Genomic DNA, 14,923 nt, shown 5'->3' on the forward strand with positions numbered 1-14,923 from the left:
CGCCGTCGGCAGTCGCACGCGAAGCGCAGTCGATTCGCTTCCTGCGAACCCGTCGTCGAACCATTGCTCCGGCACGGAGCTTCGTCTCCCGGTGTGCGTGAGCGTCGATTTCGTGCCTCGCCTCGCATCGTGGCGCGTCACGTCGCACATTTCCATCTCGCGCCCGATCGTTTCTGGTTCGATGGTGATGTGTTGAAGAACCTGACAGTGTCTAAAAAAGGTTAAGGGACGACGACGTCAGTGCCAGTAGCAGCAGCAACGCACTGACTCGAATTGGCGCGAACAAGCACTGTTACGAGTCTTCATCCAAACAGTGACGTACGAAGGCCGTCGACACACATAATCACATACACACGCGCGCGCGCGCGCGCGTGCACACACACGCACACACACGCACACACACACACACGCACACACACGCACACACACACAAAACAGACATACAGACAACACACAAACAAACACACAGCAGACACACTCACACACATACGCCGATCACGTACACATAGAGTGATTCAAAACGCAGCCCGATTGGTACCGCTTGATCGCGCGCGAACGTATCTTCCCGGTGTCACCGAAGACGATTGTCGATTACCGATCATCGTTAGGAAGTTACGCATACGATCGCGAACTTGATCCGAGTTCGCAGAACGGATCGGTAAGCATGATGGATTCGGTGCCGGTGACGGCGTCGGGGTCGATGACTCCGTCGCAGCAACAGCAACAGCAGGCACAGAAGAAAGGAGTCTCGTTCGAGTTCTCCACTTCGCCAGATCTGGAGACCGGATTCGAGCCGCAGACCCGCGCGCGATCGAATACATGGCCGTTACCCCGACCAGAAGGATACGTGGAGGGTAACGCGCCAACCGCGAAGGAAGGCGCCGAAGGTGGCACGCCGCCCCATCAGGCGCAGCTCGCCCAGGGTCTGCTGCCGGTGAAGAAGAACTCGTCAAGGAGGAACGCCTGGGGGAACCTGAGCTACGCCGACCTCATCACCCAGGCGATCACCAGCGCGCCCGACCAGCGGCTCACCCTCTCGCAGATCTACGAGTGGATGGTCCAGAACGTCTCCTACTTCAAGGACAAGGGTGACAACAATAGCAGCGCCGGTTGGAAGGTAAGTGAAAGTTTTCGCCTTCTCTCTCCCCCCCCCCCCCCCCCCCTCTCTCTCTCTCTCTCTCTCTCTCTCTCTCTCTCGAGTTCGCGACATTCGCGCTTGACGCTTGCCTCCGAGACAGGCCGGGCTCGGGTTTGCCAAGATCTAATTTAAGTCACAACATTGAGATGCTTTTCCCGAAACGTGTCTTAGATCAGGGACGTGAACCGCAACGCGCGCGTGCAACCATTTAATGTTAAATCTCTCAATTTCTCAAGAGACATCAGAGACATTTCGAGACGCACGGGTAGAAGCGCGTACATGTGTCTTAAAGGTATGTCGTTAAAAGTGATATCAGGTGACTGTGATAAAACACCGTGCAGAGTTCCTATTTTCGACATTGATTCCGATTTCGACTTGAATGATCTCATATTTTTAAGCAATTTTTCGTCACTTTTTGCCAAGATGTTTCTTTTTCATAATTGCGCACTGAAATGTTGCACACTGAGAAAAATGTTTTAATTAAACCAACAAAAAGGTTCAACAAGAATGACATTCTCGACTACCAACAAAAAGGCTCAACAAGAATGACATTTTCAAGACTAAATAGAATTTCTGGTCATGATTTAATCCACTAAAATTTCATTCTTGTTGAACCTTTTTGTTGGTTTAATCAAAACATTTTTCTCACACACACACAGTCAGAATACAATATAATAATTCTTCTAAAACCGATGATTCACGTGAAACGCGATAAAATACCGAACGCTATCCACGTTCTTAAAGTGTGGCCGGTCAGAGTTTCATTTAATGCAAGAATCGCGCGATTTTTATCACGGGACGCGAGAATCAAGTAACCGAGTTGGAGGTAACATGCGCAGCGTGAATGCGAGCTGAAGTCACATTCGGAGTCACGTTTACAGCGGTATGAAGACTTCCGTTTCGTATGGAAACAATTGTGACACGCGACAGTGCGAAGGTTAGACGCGAGAATTCATCCGGCTGGAATTTATGCGCACGTAACGTTATTTTTGATGATTCACGTTATGCGATTACATTACGAACGGACGTTTCACACAGACGCCTGAGAAAAAGCTTCTATTTCGTAATTAATGCATTTTTTGACTTGGTATTATAACTCAATAATATAATGATAAAAAAGATTTCCTATGATCTTTTTGTCGATTAATCTTTAGTTCACTTCAACATATGTTGATTATTAAATTTCATATGATAGAGACTGATTTTTAAAAAGTCAATGAAAGTCGTGATTAATTCCTTAGATTTAGTTTAACAATAAACTTTATTTCTAAGCTTAATTCAAATTAATGCAATTAGTAACGAGAGATGGTATGTGATTATACGCCTTGCCCTGATGAAATGAACGGCAAGGTTTACGAAATATTAACAATATGGATCACGGCATGGCGATAACTCGCAGACCCTTTGGCACCTCTGATGATGTACGATTATCTTTGGAGAGATGTATACGTTATCTTTGGAACGATAAAATTTTTTAATTCTCTGATTGTTCTCTGATTGAAAATATTATTTATATTCTTTTACTATACACTTTTTTTTTTAATTAATGGAAACAGTTGATATTTTAAGAAGTTAAGAAAAGCATTACGTTCTTTACTGTTGATAACAACAAGTGCTATCAGAACGATAAAAAGCGATAATGTATCGAGCACTTCTTTCTTTTGTAGTCGAACCTATTTACATAGATCATATGTGCGCATCATAAGCTTCAAAATTATGGCATTGCATTTTTATTACAATCTCTCACGGAAAATAAAGGCTATAATTATATCACCGCAAAATAATGAAACGGAAAGACATAACTGATTGTCACGACTGAAACAGAATTTTAAACCAAGTGATAGTCCGATAAGTTATTAATTATTAATTAATAATAAAATAGCTTGTATAAAACGACAGTTGATCTTTTAATGATATTAAACGAATGTAACGCATATACAAGTCGAACAAAATGTTAGAACTGTAAAGCGAATGTTTATGTCGAACTATTTAGCCCGGCACGCGCATAATTAAAATGTTAATAATGCATTATAGTGTTTATAATTATAAAGCTCGAGCTTCTGGTTCAGCAAAGCTCTGCGTTACACATTACATACAACGAGATGTATCGTTTTACGTATTTCGTTACGGTGTGTCGCTAATTGGTTGTCAAATTTGAAGTAATTTAATCTTGGAAGCTTGAAGTTGCGTGTAATATGTAACAGTTAATATTCTTCTTCGTAAAGTGCCGTGTGAATCTGCTTTGTTCAGTGACACTTCAAACCGTAAAAAGAGAAAAAAGAAATTTGTTTAAAATGGAAAAATATTTGTTCGACGTTCCGAGTTTAATTTTTTTGATACATATTTTAATTCTTAAATATCCTTTATTATTCTAGGGCTATCTGACATAGATGACTAACTCAATTTTTTAAATCTTAACATTTAATAATCAGTACACGGTTGAACTTATATCTTTTTAATATAAACAAAATTGCAAAAATTTTATGTAAATTTATACAAGTGCACTGTTCTTTATGTACACAAAGCTACATTTGTCAGCTAATATATAGTATTTTCTTTTTAACAAAGTTTAAATAAATAGTAAAATTTCTGAATCTATCGCATTTATAAGTCGGTTACCCATTAACATAATTGAAACGATGTGTATAAAGCATTAATGATTTATATATCATTAAATATTTTCTACCTGATTATAAATTATCTATGCTTTAAATGTATTTCGTTACAATTTCGATGTAAAGTGCGAAAGAATTCATTATAAAGGGAGAAAAATATGTATTTTTCATTCTAAACTCGCTGCGTTTGGCACTTATACTGTTTCTAATCCTAGTTTATTACTTATATTCGGAAAGAAAACTCTTCTACGGCACTTGTATGGAAGAAAAAAAAAACGATATTACCGCAAAAAGTTTATATTCATGATTGCAACAGTTGAAGATAGTAAAGTTATTCTGACGTAGTTGAGTTATGGAGGAAGCTATTGTAATTCTTAGATATCTAGAGTTAACAGTCTAGGTATAAAGGTCTTTCATAACTCTTCAGCGTCTAATGTGTCTGATGACAAATGTGCTTTCTATGTTTCTCTCGTCTCCGTTATTTGAATGAAATATTAGAAATTGTCAGTTAGGCACCTACGACACTTAGCTACTCAATTATCGTGTGTCGAGTCGACGCGTCAAACGCGCGGCAAGAATCCGCGTTAAAAATCCAATGGGAGGCTGGGATCGCATCTGCGAACTTGTGGATGCAAGTCGTGCAGAGTGGCTGATGACGACGACGACGACGACGACGACAACGACGACAACGACGACAACGACGACGACGACGACGACGACGACAACGAAAAAACAGCGGCATGTAATCACGTGGCACAGTCAGGTTGAGGGGGGGGGGAGAGAGAGAGAGAGAGAGAGAGGGAGAGAGAGAGCTCTGTATCTTCTCCTGTGCGGCGCGCGGGAATGCATATCGACGCAAAATGCAACGCGGAGAGTTTAAGGTCCGTTTACACCGTTCGTCGCTGCCGCGGCCATCATCATCGACGTCACATCGGGTCGAAGTACACGCATAAATCGATGCCATCGGACGGACAATCGTCGTCGCTCATTTCGCTCTCTCAAACGTCTTACGGCGCGGCATTATTTATGCGCGGGTTGCGCTGCACGCGAAAGCGCCTGACAAAAGTTCAGGGATACGTTCTGAGAATTCGCCGAGGAAAGAGAGATTCCTGCGTGCGCGTTTAACGGCTCGTTTCATTCAACGACTCTTCTCGACGTCCCATCGGTCATCGGCGAATCGTGACGTCGGAAGCGAAGAAATCTCAAAGGCTCGCACGTAAAGCTCGCTATTGTAGTTGAGAGAGTACAGTTTTTTTTAATATATACAGTTCTCGAAACAATGTTAATTTTATTTATTATAGGCGAGAGGCTCATTACAATCGATATTAATGATATAATTATGAATGAGCAGGACCTAAAACATTCTTATATCGAGGTTTTTTTGTGATGTAGACGCGGTTGTACTCTCAATTGCATAGAGCGAGGAGTTTGAGAATTTATAGTAACATGGTTGCAATTCGAGTAACGCATTGCGAGCACAATAATTGGTGCTCCCTCCAGCGTGCAATCGCGCCTTGCTCATCGAGGAATTTCATTAGGCCAGTACGATAAACGTAGGACGATGCGTTTCGTTGGCGCGTTATGAATTATCCTTTACGCGTGAATCGGCCAGACTATGTAGATGGAAGGGAGACTGAGGCTTGCCAAGTCTGAGACATCCTATATGGCGGACACGACTCGCAATTTTAGCAGTCCACAGAGCTCGCGAGATTCGACAAATCGACATAATCACACGGCATTAAAGTCTGATTCACTTTACAAATTATCACTAGATTTACCGAGCGGGGCGTCGAAGCAACGAATCTCGCGTTGCGAAGAATTTCATCGCGCAATTTCTCCGTCTATAATAGCAGTCTGTAACGAACAACGCCCGCGCCGTATGCTATAATGATCGCGTAGGTATTCGCGTTCCCGCAAACAGACGCGAAAGACCCTTAAGCCGTCGCGTCGCGTCGCGTCGCGTCGCGTCGCGTCGAATATTTCTTCTCCCTTGTGTGGCGTTAGCGCAAGTTTGAAATTCTAACGCAGCGCGCTATAGAGACGAGAGGTGTTGAGGATCCGTGAAACACACACCGGTTACTCATCTGTCTGGTTTTAAGACCAGCGCCGTAGTTAGCGCCCGCCATTACAAAGCTCTCCCTACCCGTGATATCTTCTTCGGCGTTGCTCCGCTCGGTATCCATCCATGGCGATTAGAGACGGCCCGCGCCTCTTTAATGACCGACAGAGAGAACTCGGCTAAATGCCCAGCCATCTCTTCGTGGTATCTTCCGCGCTGTTACGGCACGGTAGATACTGGAACACTACCGGTCAGTGAAATCGGAACGCGCCGCGGTGAATACTGGATCCTTCTGTGAGATCGTTATTCACTGGATTATCTTCGGGCTCTTGGGGAAAGGAGAATTAATCGGCGTGTTTCTCAGAAATCGCGACTTTATCTTTAATGACGGATTTTTTAATAATTAAAATTATCATGATCATTAAATTTAAGGTACGGGCTTCTGGAGAGTTTATCGAGATTATTTGTGTCACGTTCTATGCGGGTATTGTATGTATATATGAAAGGATAATGACAAGTATAATCGTGAGGAGGATCAAGAACCTAATAATTTTGTATATACAGCGTGGAAAGAACGATTTTGCATAAGTATCTCAAAATCTAGTTAGATACAGGTTTGAAAATAATTTTGTTAGGTTATCAAGATAATGTATAAATGGAACGCTCAAGCTGGTTGCTAAAATATCAAAACTTTCCGAGCAGCATTGCTCACTATGCTTTTGATGTTCTAATGAAATTATTTTCAGATTTGTATTTAGCTTTAGATACTTTAGTAAAACTACCGCTCTTTCCTTGTAATATTATTTTTTATTTTAACATTTTTGAACGTACAAGAATTATGGTGGGATTATTGAAACTGGGAGGCATTCTTTATGTTGTAGTGAGAGAGAGGAATTTTTTCAAAGAAACACACTGTAACTTAATTGATATTTTAAATAGGATACTAATTATGTAGCGATCAGCAAGCTGAGAAAAATTGTAAATGCACCTAGATAGCTTCATGGTGTTCTGATTTCTCTGAATAGCACTAGCGTGACACCATCTCACGCGAAGTTACCTTGTAATTCTGACATCGTTGTTTCGATTAGCGCGATAAGCACACGTTGACACGGAACGTTGTGATATATTGTGCGAATATAAAAGAGAGAGACGATTATAATCTTCAAATAATATAGGAATCTGCGTGTCAGAAAGCGATAGAAATCTATTTGTCGCGAAGATTTCACAGCAGTTGTCGATTTGAAGTTTCAGAAGGTCTAGTATGTGCTTTTTCCTTAAAAATTCTTCTGAAACTTCAAATTGACAACTGCTGCCACAATATCTAAGCTCGTACATACTTTACAGATTTATGTAAATCTATATAGATTTGTGTCCGTGGTGTTGCATTAACAAAATGAAACGGTTCTGCATAGAGTGATAGACGGGATCAAATGTATCGATCCTGCGTTAAATTGAAGGTAATTAATGGTAAGCGGTGAGAGATGAGACAAATCGATAGTATTGGGCAACATAAAATAGATACGACTGCAAATGCTATAGTCTCCAGTTCTACTGCTCTACGATTTGATTTGATATAGTTAGCTGGCCGATATGGATTGAGTATGTTAAAACGAGGCATAAAGGCAGTAATCGACCATATAAACTTTTAACGAGACATCATCGACGTAATGAAAAGCAGTCACTGCTTTTTAACATTTCCGTCGGGCCGACTCGAAGGATTGATTGCGAATCATCCTACGGAACGAAGCACATACTAGACCTTGCGCATATTATCTGATGTATAAAATAATTTTTAAAAACTTAACCTTCTAAAGGAGCGTAATATTTCCGCAGAAAAAAATTAAGTGATGATAATTACCTAATTAATTACCACTTCTTACATTAATTAATGATAACTTTATCCTATCGTGAATTGATGTTAGAAAAAGTTAGAATCAAAGAAGAGAACAGTTATTAAGAAACATTCGTCTTCAGAAAATACTATACCAAATTAAAATATAAAATAAGAAGTAAAAAAGAAAAAGGTAATATATTGAGAGACGTATCGGAAAGGTTAAATTCTAAAATAAATAAATGTTCACAAAATTATTGTACGATTAGAGACTTTGTTTTTTATTTATTTTTTTTTTTTAATAGTACATTGTACGTAATCGGACAATTGTGAATAAAGTTCCTCATTGTAAAACACTTAGTTTGACTCGGTATGCGTGTATCGTCTAATCTCCCCCGCGTGAATGAATTAGCGGAAGCGTAAATCATGCAAAATCGCAAGCGAGCACAAAGTGCTATAATCGGCAGAGCGAAAAACTCGCTTGCAACTCCGAGTTTTTCCATGGAAAAGCGCGCGTTTTACCGCGCAGTCATTAAGCAAGGGTTAACGGCGCAATTAGCGTGAATCACCAGCGGGTGGTCCAACATATTTTGAAAATGACTTGCATCCGCGTTATACACTATGTAACTGGATCACAGGATCAAAATTGCGAACGTAGATTTTCAAAAATTCGAACTTGATTTTTTGTTCAGCAAAAATTCAATCGATTTTTTTTTCGCAAGTTCATCAAATATTTTAGCGATACACTAAACTTTAAGTTAAAATATCATAAAAACGATTTGTTAATAAAAAATTTAAATTAAAAACGGGGATAAATTACTTTTTTAACATTTACGTTCCTGAATTGTTTGGAATATCTCTGAAGCTGTCGTTCTCGATCTCTCTCAAGTCGGAAACAGAAATCTTTACGAATCCACATTTTATGATTGTCCTATTTTTGAACATCCATAATGGTCTCAAAATTCCTTTCCTCTACCTTGTCACATTCTCTATACGCGATGTGTATTTTCAGTTGCAGACGCGCTCGGTTGAGTTTAAAGGAGGCTTTCCGCGTTATTTTTGCACGAAACTGCAACGACCAGCGTCGTTGCCGCGTCTCTCCTTCACCAATCATTCTCTCTTCCAGCTACTCTCTCCTCGATTTCTCATCTCACTCTTCCTCTCTATCTTTCTTTTCTTTTTCGCTTCAGCCTTTGTGTGCGGCCCTGCAACGCTACCACGTTGCCAATATCGTCATCTCGAGATCATCTGCTCCTCCGCCCACTTTTGGGCCCGATGCAATCTAGATTGTACGGTAAAAGTTGCCATCGTTCGTTTCAGAGGAATTCTTCCATTCGTTTTGATGAATTTTTTGAATCGTTTCGAGATGAGGTATTAACTAACTCACATTATAACTCATTCTTGCATCATATTTTATTTTACGTTAGAAAAATTTTCCTCGGAAAAAAAGAAAGTGAAATTATACAATTTATTTTGGAAATCTATGTCTCTGAAAGACATTAGCAGTTTGCACTTAAGTCGCGATTCTAATTTAAGTAAGAGAATTAAATCAATTTTTATAAATATAGAGAAAACAAAATAGGTACTGTATATTTTTTAAATTCAATCGTCTGAATTATTTTTTAAACTTATCGGGAAATTTTGTAATTCTTAAAGTAAAACTCTCAGTTATATATATCAAAATGGAAAATTTTGCAGTAGGTATTACTTCATGATCATACTTATTTGATCAATCTATGTATGATGATTTATACGATAATAAATGAGCATGGAGATTTATTGGATATTTCTATATTATGAAGTGTATATCGTGATTTTGAATATCTGAGTATTCTGATTATCGAATATTGAAGTGTGTCATAAGTTTTTTAGATACCTAATTTGGGAATTTTTAGAGTGAGTGATATATTCAAGCAACTCGAGTATAGACTGACAATATTAGTTAATATTTTAATGCGTACAGTATTTTTGCATAAAAATTATACAGAATGATTTCGAAATGCTCGAATAATGCCATTCTAAGTTGGGGACGTTAAATAAATTCCTTATTGCAGTAATAGATCATTGTAAAAGGATAGCAATTTCGAGAGGTTAAAAGCAGGTCTCCGTTTTATGCTATACGCAATTAAATCGAAGAAAGAGTACAGTACGCGTGCCTCGTGGCTATATACAGGATGTACCAAAAGTCACGCGCTTTCTTTTACCTACAAAGAAACTAGAATTTCTTCAGATTTTAGGAAAAGTTGAAAATTAGATACACTATATTATCACAGTCTCGTATAATATGCAATAAAGTGTCTCTGTCAATCAATTAATGTAAAGCTTCAAACTAAACCAATTGACAAACGACTTTTTCATATTGTGAAACTTAATTTATGGAATATATTTTAATCTCTGTCACACATGAGTTTAGAAATAAGTGTCTATGATTGATAATTTAGTATGTTTTAAATAATAACGTATAGAAAAATATTGCGATTTGAGAGAAACAATGTAATATACTTTTAAAATGTTCTTTTATATAGGTATTAATTTGTCATTTGCGGGAAGTACATAAACGTGTTTAAAAAAATGGTAGAAAAAACCATTGTGTGCTGTAGAAAAAGCATGTTTAGAATATAATTAAATTTGATAAAAACACTTGTATGACTTCAACTTCTTATGTATGCGTAACTGTATGAGAGAAAACTGTGTGATTTGTGACGTATCCTATAGACTAGTATAGACCGACGGGACTCGCCATATCGAAAGTATATCCGTCTTTCTCTTTTAAAATGCTCTTTGTCAGCTGTCAGTCCCCCATGCCTCGTGGTCAACACTCTACTTACCTTGCCTGGAGCAAGGCTGCGATTTCCTTGTCGTAAATTGCGACAGAATCATGCTGGCTGCGCTTTATAGCCGCGCTTCTCAATTCGCTCTTCTGTATGTGTTCGCACGACATCGCACCGAGTCCGCCTTTCTCCCGGTAGAATTTCTCGCCCGGAGCGATTTTCTCGGTGACTCTCGGTGAGCGTTTCGTTCAAGCGCAAGACGGCTTCTTACAATTTGAATTCCACCGAGCCGGTTCGCGGCCGACTCCCTGAAACCCGAAATAAGCGAAAAAGTGACTGGTGGTCGGTCGACGACGGATAAACGTGACAAATTCTTACTAGCAAATTCGCAGTCTCCCGCAGGGCAATTTTTTTACTTTTCGTGCCAAAAATTTTCTTCCTAGCTTAATTTGAAGGTCCATTCAAACGAGGATAATCCTTTAGGTTTGGGAAGAGACTTCTAGAACGAAAGAATGACTTGACCGATTTATCTTTTGATTTTTTCTTTGACGTTTAAAATATCCTTTTCTCTGAGTTCTTGTTCAGAACTTTTGTTAAAATTCATTTAGAATTAAATAAAGAATTATCTTTTAGCCTTTTTTGCGAATGTTAATTTAATTTTAAAAAATCCCGTCAGTCTCTCAGCCCGTAAACTGTTGATACTTTGACATTTTCATTGAGGCAAAATTAAGTACAGATTATTTAAAAAAGTTATTTAAAAAAACTGTACTTTAACGGAATTATAATTTGAATCTTTATTACTATGATATTTAAATGTCGAATATTTAAAGGTCGCTAAGAAACGATGACATTCTTGAGTAAGGATTTTCGTTTCAAATTTAAATGATGAAACCCGTCCTCGACATTTTACAGTCAAGTCACCGCGGATCATTCTGTATGCCGTTAGCGACATCGCGATCGGAGGTACTCTCCGGTATTTCGGTGGCGCTTCCACACTCTCTCTTCTTCCTACGTCGCGAGGCGACGCGACGCGAAGAGTAGTCGCGTGTTGCATGCGCGCCAACCGACGCGACGCTCGCGCGTTTCACGGTGACGTAACTCACGCCAGACACACGCGCGGAGTGTAACCGCACTCTTCACGTAACGTACCCTTGACTCTCCTAATGAGTATCGCACATTCGTTACGTATGTTGCGTTTCGCGGAACGGACATACATGCTCGCGGACGAGCGAACGAGCGAAATGCGACCGACAGCGCCTCGAATTAGCGCGAACGCGGCAAATAACATCCACATGCAGCTCGTGCGCAACGCACGATCCGCGATGCTGCAATAAAGATCATCGACATACCGATTGTTCCATCGTAGCAGATATTTGAAGTTGAGATTTAAAAAGATGACGAGTCACACACTGAAAGGAAAGGCTTTGATATTTGTGATTACAATTACATGTTACCATAATTTCATTTAGAATTAAAGACAAAAATAATTATTATAATTATTGCTATAATATTAGTAATAATAACTATAATTTGTAGTCATTTTCGGCGCCGACTATATATTTGTTGTTGAAATTACACGTATTAAATTAAATTACAGTTATTATTATTAACATTGTAGCAGTAATCATAGTTATGGTAACATGTAATAGTCATAATTACCAAAAACTTTTCTCTCGGTGCATCAGTTAAGGCATTGCAAGTTAAAATTTTAAAATAACCGAAATACGAAATTTTACGCTCTTTCATTATTATTTTGAAGAATAGCAATTTGAGGCTTAATTAGTCATCACGCTATGAAAAATGTGGAAAGGTTTACTTTGAATTATTCGAGGATAGATTTAAGAGAAGGTATAAAACATGAAAGGCCTTGTACAATACCCTAGACTTTTACTAACTTGAACAAAAATGAAGAAGGGAGATTCAACATGGGGATGTTGCTGTTTTGCAATATAATTAGCGTATTTCTTTGTATGCATGCAAAAGAGCGCGCACTGATCACTTTATAACTATCTTGTGATACCTTCACGCATTTGACTTAATCTTTTCATCTTATTTCCTGTAGTATCCTTACGATATGCGTACTTGCCACGCTAAGATCCGATTATTACGCTAACCGGCGCTGCTGCCTTCCATATTTCTAAAATGCAACGAAGCTTATGACGTTTCACGTTTTAATATTTCAAGGAATATAGTTATCAATCTAGTACAGCATAACTTTAATCTATGATGAGGAACCCCCGCGAGATCAGCATAGGTCACGTCATCGGTGGCTGGTAACAAGAGGTCATGGCGTTAAACTTTAGATAATTGCGATGAATAAACATCTCGACCAATGAGATACTCTAAGTAAGATGTGAAGAAATATGTGACAGTTTGTGATAAGTATGTCAATAACATCATGTGTCTAAACGTGATACTTGGATAAGTCAAATTGTTTATATACTTACACGTATTTTTGTGTATTTTTAGGATAAAAAGCGTCTTTCACGAGTTCATGTAACTCGAATAGAAATAGAGTAGTCGATGTAAAATTACGCAAGACGGAGATTTCTCGCAGTCGCGATTATCTAAAGTTACAAAAAGAACGATAGTAATTCTCCGTGGCATTTCTATGATCGACAACGTAGAAGAATTGAACGTCAATCGAGATCGCGATTATATATGGAATTGTAATTCGTGGAAAAAGTGTTTATTTTCATTGCAGTTATTACACATGACGCCTACTGCAATCGAAGATGATTAAAATCATCGTGCACGAATAACAATTGTGATGATGTATTAACATAGGAAAAGAGATTTAATGTGTATAACGACAGTGAGTTAATAGAATTTTTCAGTTAAGTAATTGACGAATAAAGAATGAGCAAAGTAAGTAAATGAGCAATAAGTTACGTAACCAAAGTTAAAGTTTTAATGATAACATCTTTTAAAGTTTATTTATTTCATGTAACGTCTCTCCTATTTTGTCTCTTATTTCTCGTTTTAACTCTATCTCATACTTTCCTTTAAATTCGACATAACTGGATATATAATTTTAACGAACAACGGAATTTTTTTTTTAATATTTACATAAGATGAAAGATAATAATTAATTATAATTGGAGCATGATAATTATATCTTTCATGTATAACAAAAAATAATTTTTTTAATTATGAAAAGATGTCTTTTTTTCCTTCAGTGTTACCGTATTTACAAAAATTTGTGCAGTGTACATTTCTTCAAATAAAAATACATTTTTTTCGTATTTTATTTTATAAAATATTCAAGGAATAGTTCCATATATTCATCTTTTTATTTATAAAATTTTAGAAGTCACTGCGACTTTTACTTCATAAACATATCATTATGTATATCAGAACTGGGATTTAGTTGCACATTTCGGCCGATTTTCAGCTTGGTTCTTGCTCCTTACTTCACCGCAACCCGCGCGCAGCTTAAATGCCGATCGGCAGGAACCAAGCTGAAAATCGGCCGAAATGTGCAACTAAATTCCAGCTCTGATGTACATCAATAGAATTTAATTTACGAATTGTCGCTAATGCAAGAATCCGTCTTTTGCTCGATCATTTTCACGTAGAAATCTCCACCAAATGTGAAAACTTCGTTTATCGTTATTGGGACGAAGGTGACAAAAAGCACGAGGCCGAAAGAACGTACTGGAGCGTTCGTGAACGATCCGTCCCGGTGGTTTCATACTTCCACGATGCATCTGTACCAATTGGGGCCTGGCCCCCGATTCGAGGCACTGACCTCTCGTGCCATTTAATCGCCCTTCTCCTCCGAACTCCTCCCTCCTCACGCGGCGACGACGTCCAGCATCACCATCTTCGTCGTTCCTGCACGCGACGCGACCCTAATTTTTTTGATCCGATCCGTTGTTGTGCTATGTCGTCAACTCTTGTACTTTTCTCTAACGCGCAATAGCGCTCTACACACGTCATTTGCATACATTATTGTGTTTATAATACGCAGATAAACTCGCTACACGGTTGCATACGTATTTTGAGAATCTGCAAGTGTGATAGAGAAAGTCTAGAAAACTTTCTGATAACAAATTCTTTTCAATGTAAGAGACTAAATATTTTTATAGAAATATAAAAAGACAATTATTTTTATTCCCGTAAAATTTTTATTTAGTATTTATTGCTTACTTTATTATTCGCATTATATGTTACCTATATGCTATCATTCGTTTAAAAAAAATAACTTTTTTTTGGTTAAATATTGTGTATCGTATTATCGTATGTAAATTTGCATAAATACATAACCGTTTTTTAATAATTCATTGAGATGTATAGAAAAATTCGAGGGAAAGTTTTATTATGAATGAAATGGTAAGTTGTTCTGATTAGCATAACAGTCCAATTTTGAGAATAAGCTATTCTCTTATTAGTCTACGTAAAAAAGATTTTTTATACACGTAGGCCTTAAACATGTATCTTTTTATTTCAGTTTCCTCGGCGTATTAAAATACCAACTAATGACAGAACACTCAAGAAAATGTAACT

At 38.3% G+C, this 14,923-nt stretch overlaps 1 protein-coding gene across 3 annotated transcripts in view; it reads left to right on the plus strand.

Annotated features, from left to right (window-relative positions):
* The first annotated feature begins 441 nt into the window (after nucleotides 1-441).
* Nucleotides 442-14,923, plus strand: part of foxo (forkhead box, sub-group O) — a 167,572-nt gene continuing 153,090 nt past the window's right edge. For all 3 annotated transcript variants that reach the window (XM_018452256.1, XM_018452257.1, XM_018452258.1), the window contains exon 1: nucleotides 442-1,117. In XM_018452256.1, coding sequence (XP_018307758.1) covers nucleotides 665-1,117 — 453 coding nt within the window. In that variant the 5' untranslated portion in view covers nucleotides 442-664. The remainder of the gene's footprint in view (nucleotides 1,118-14,923) is intronic.

Source organism: Mycetomoellerius zeteki, unplaced genomic scaffold, assembly GCF_001594055.1.
Source record: "Mycetomoellerius zeteki isolate Tzet28-1 unplaced genomic scaffold, Tzet1.0 scaffold336, whole genome shotgun sequence".
Taxonomy (NCBI): domain Eukaryota; kingdom Metazoa; phylum Arthropoda; class Insecta; order Hymenoptera; family Formicidae; genus Mycetomoellerius; species Mycetomoellerius zeteki.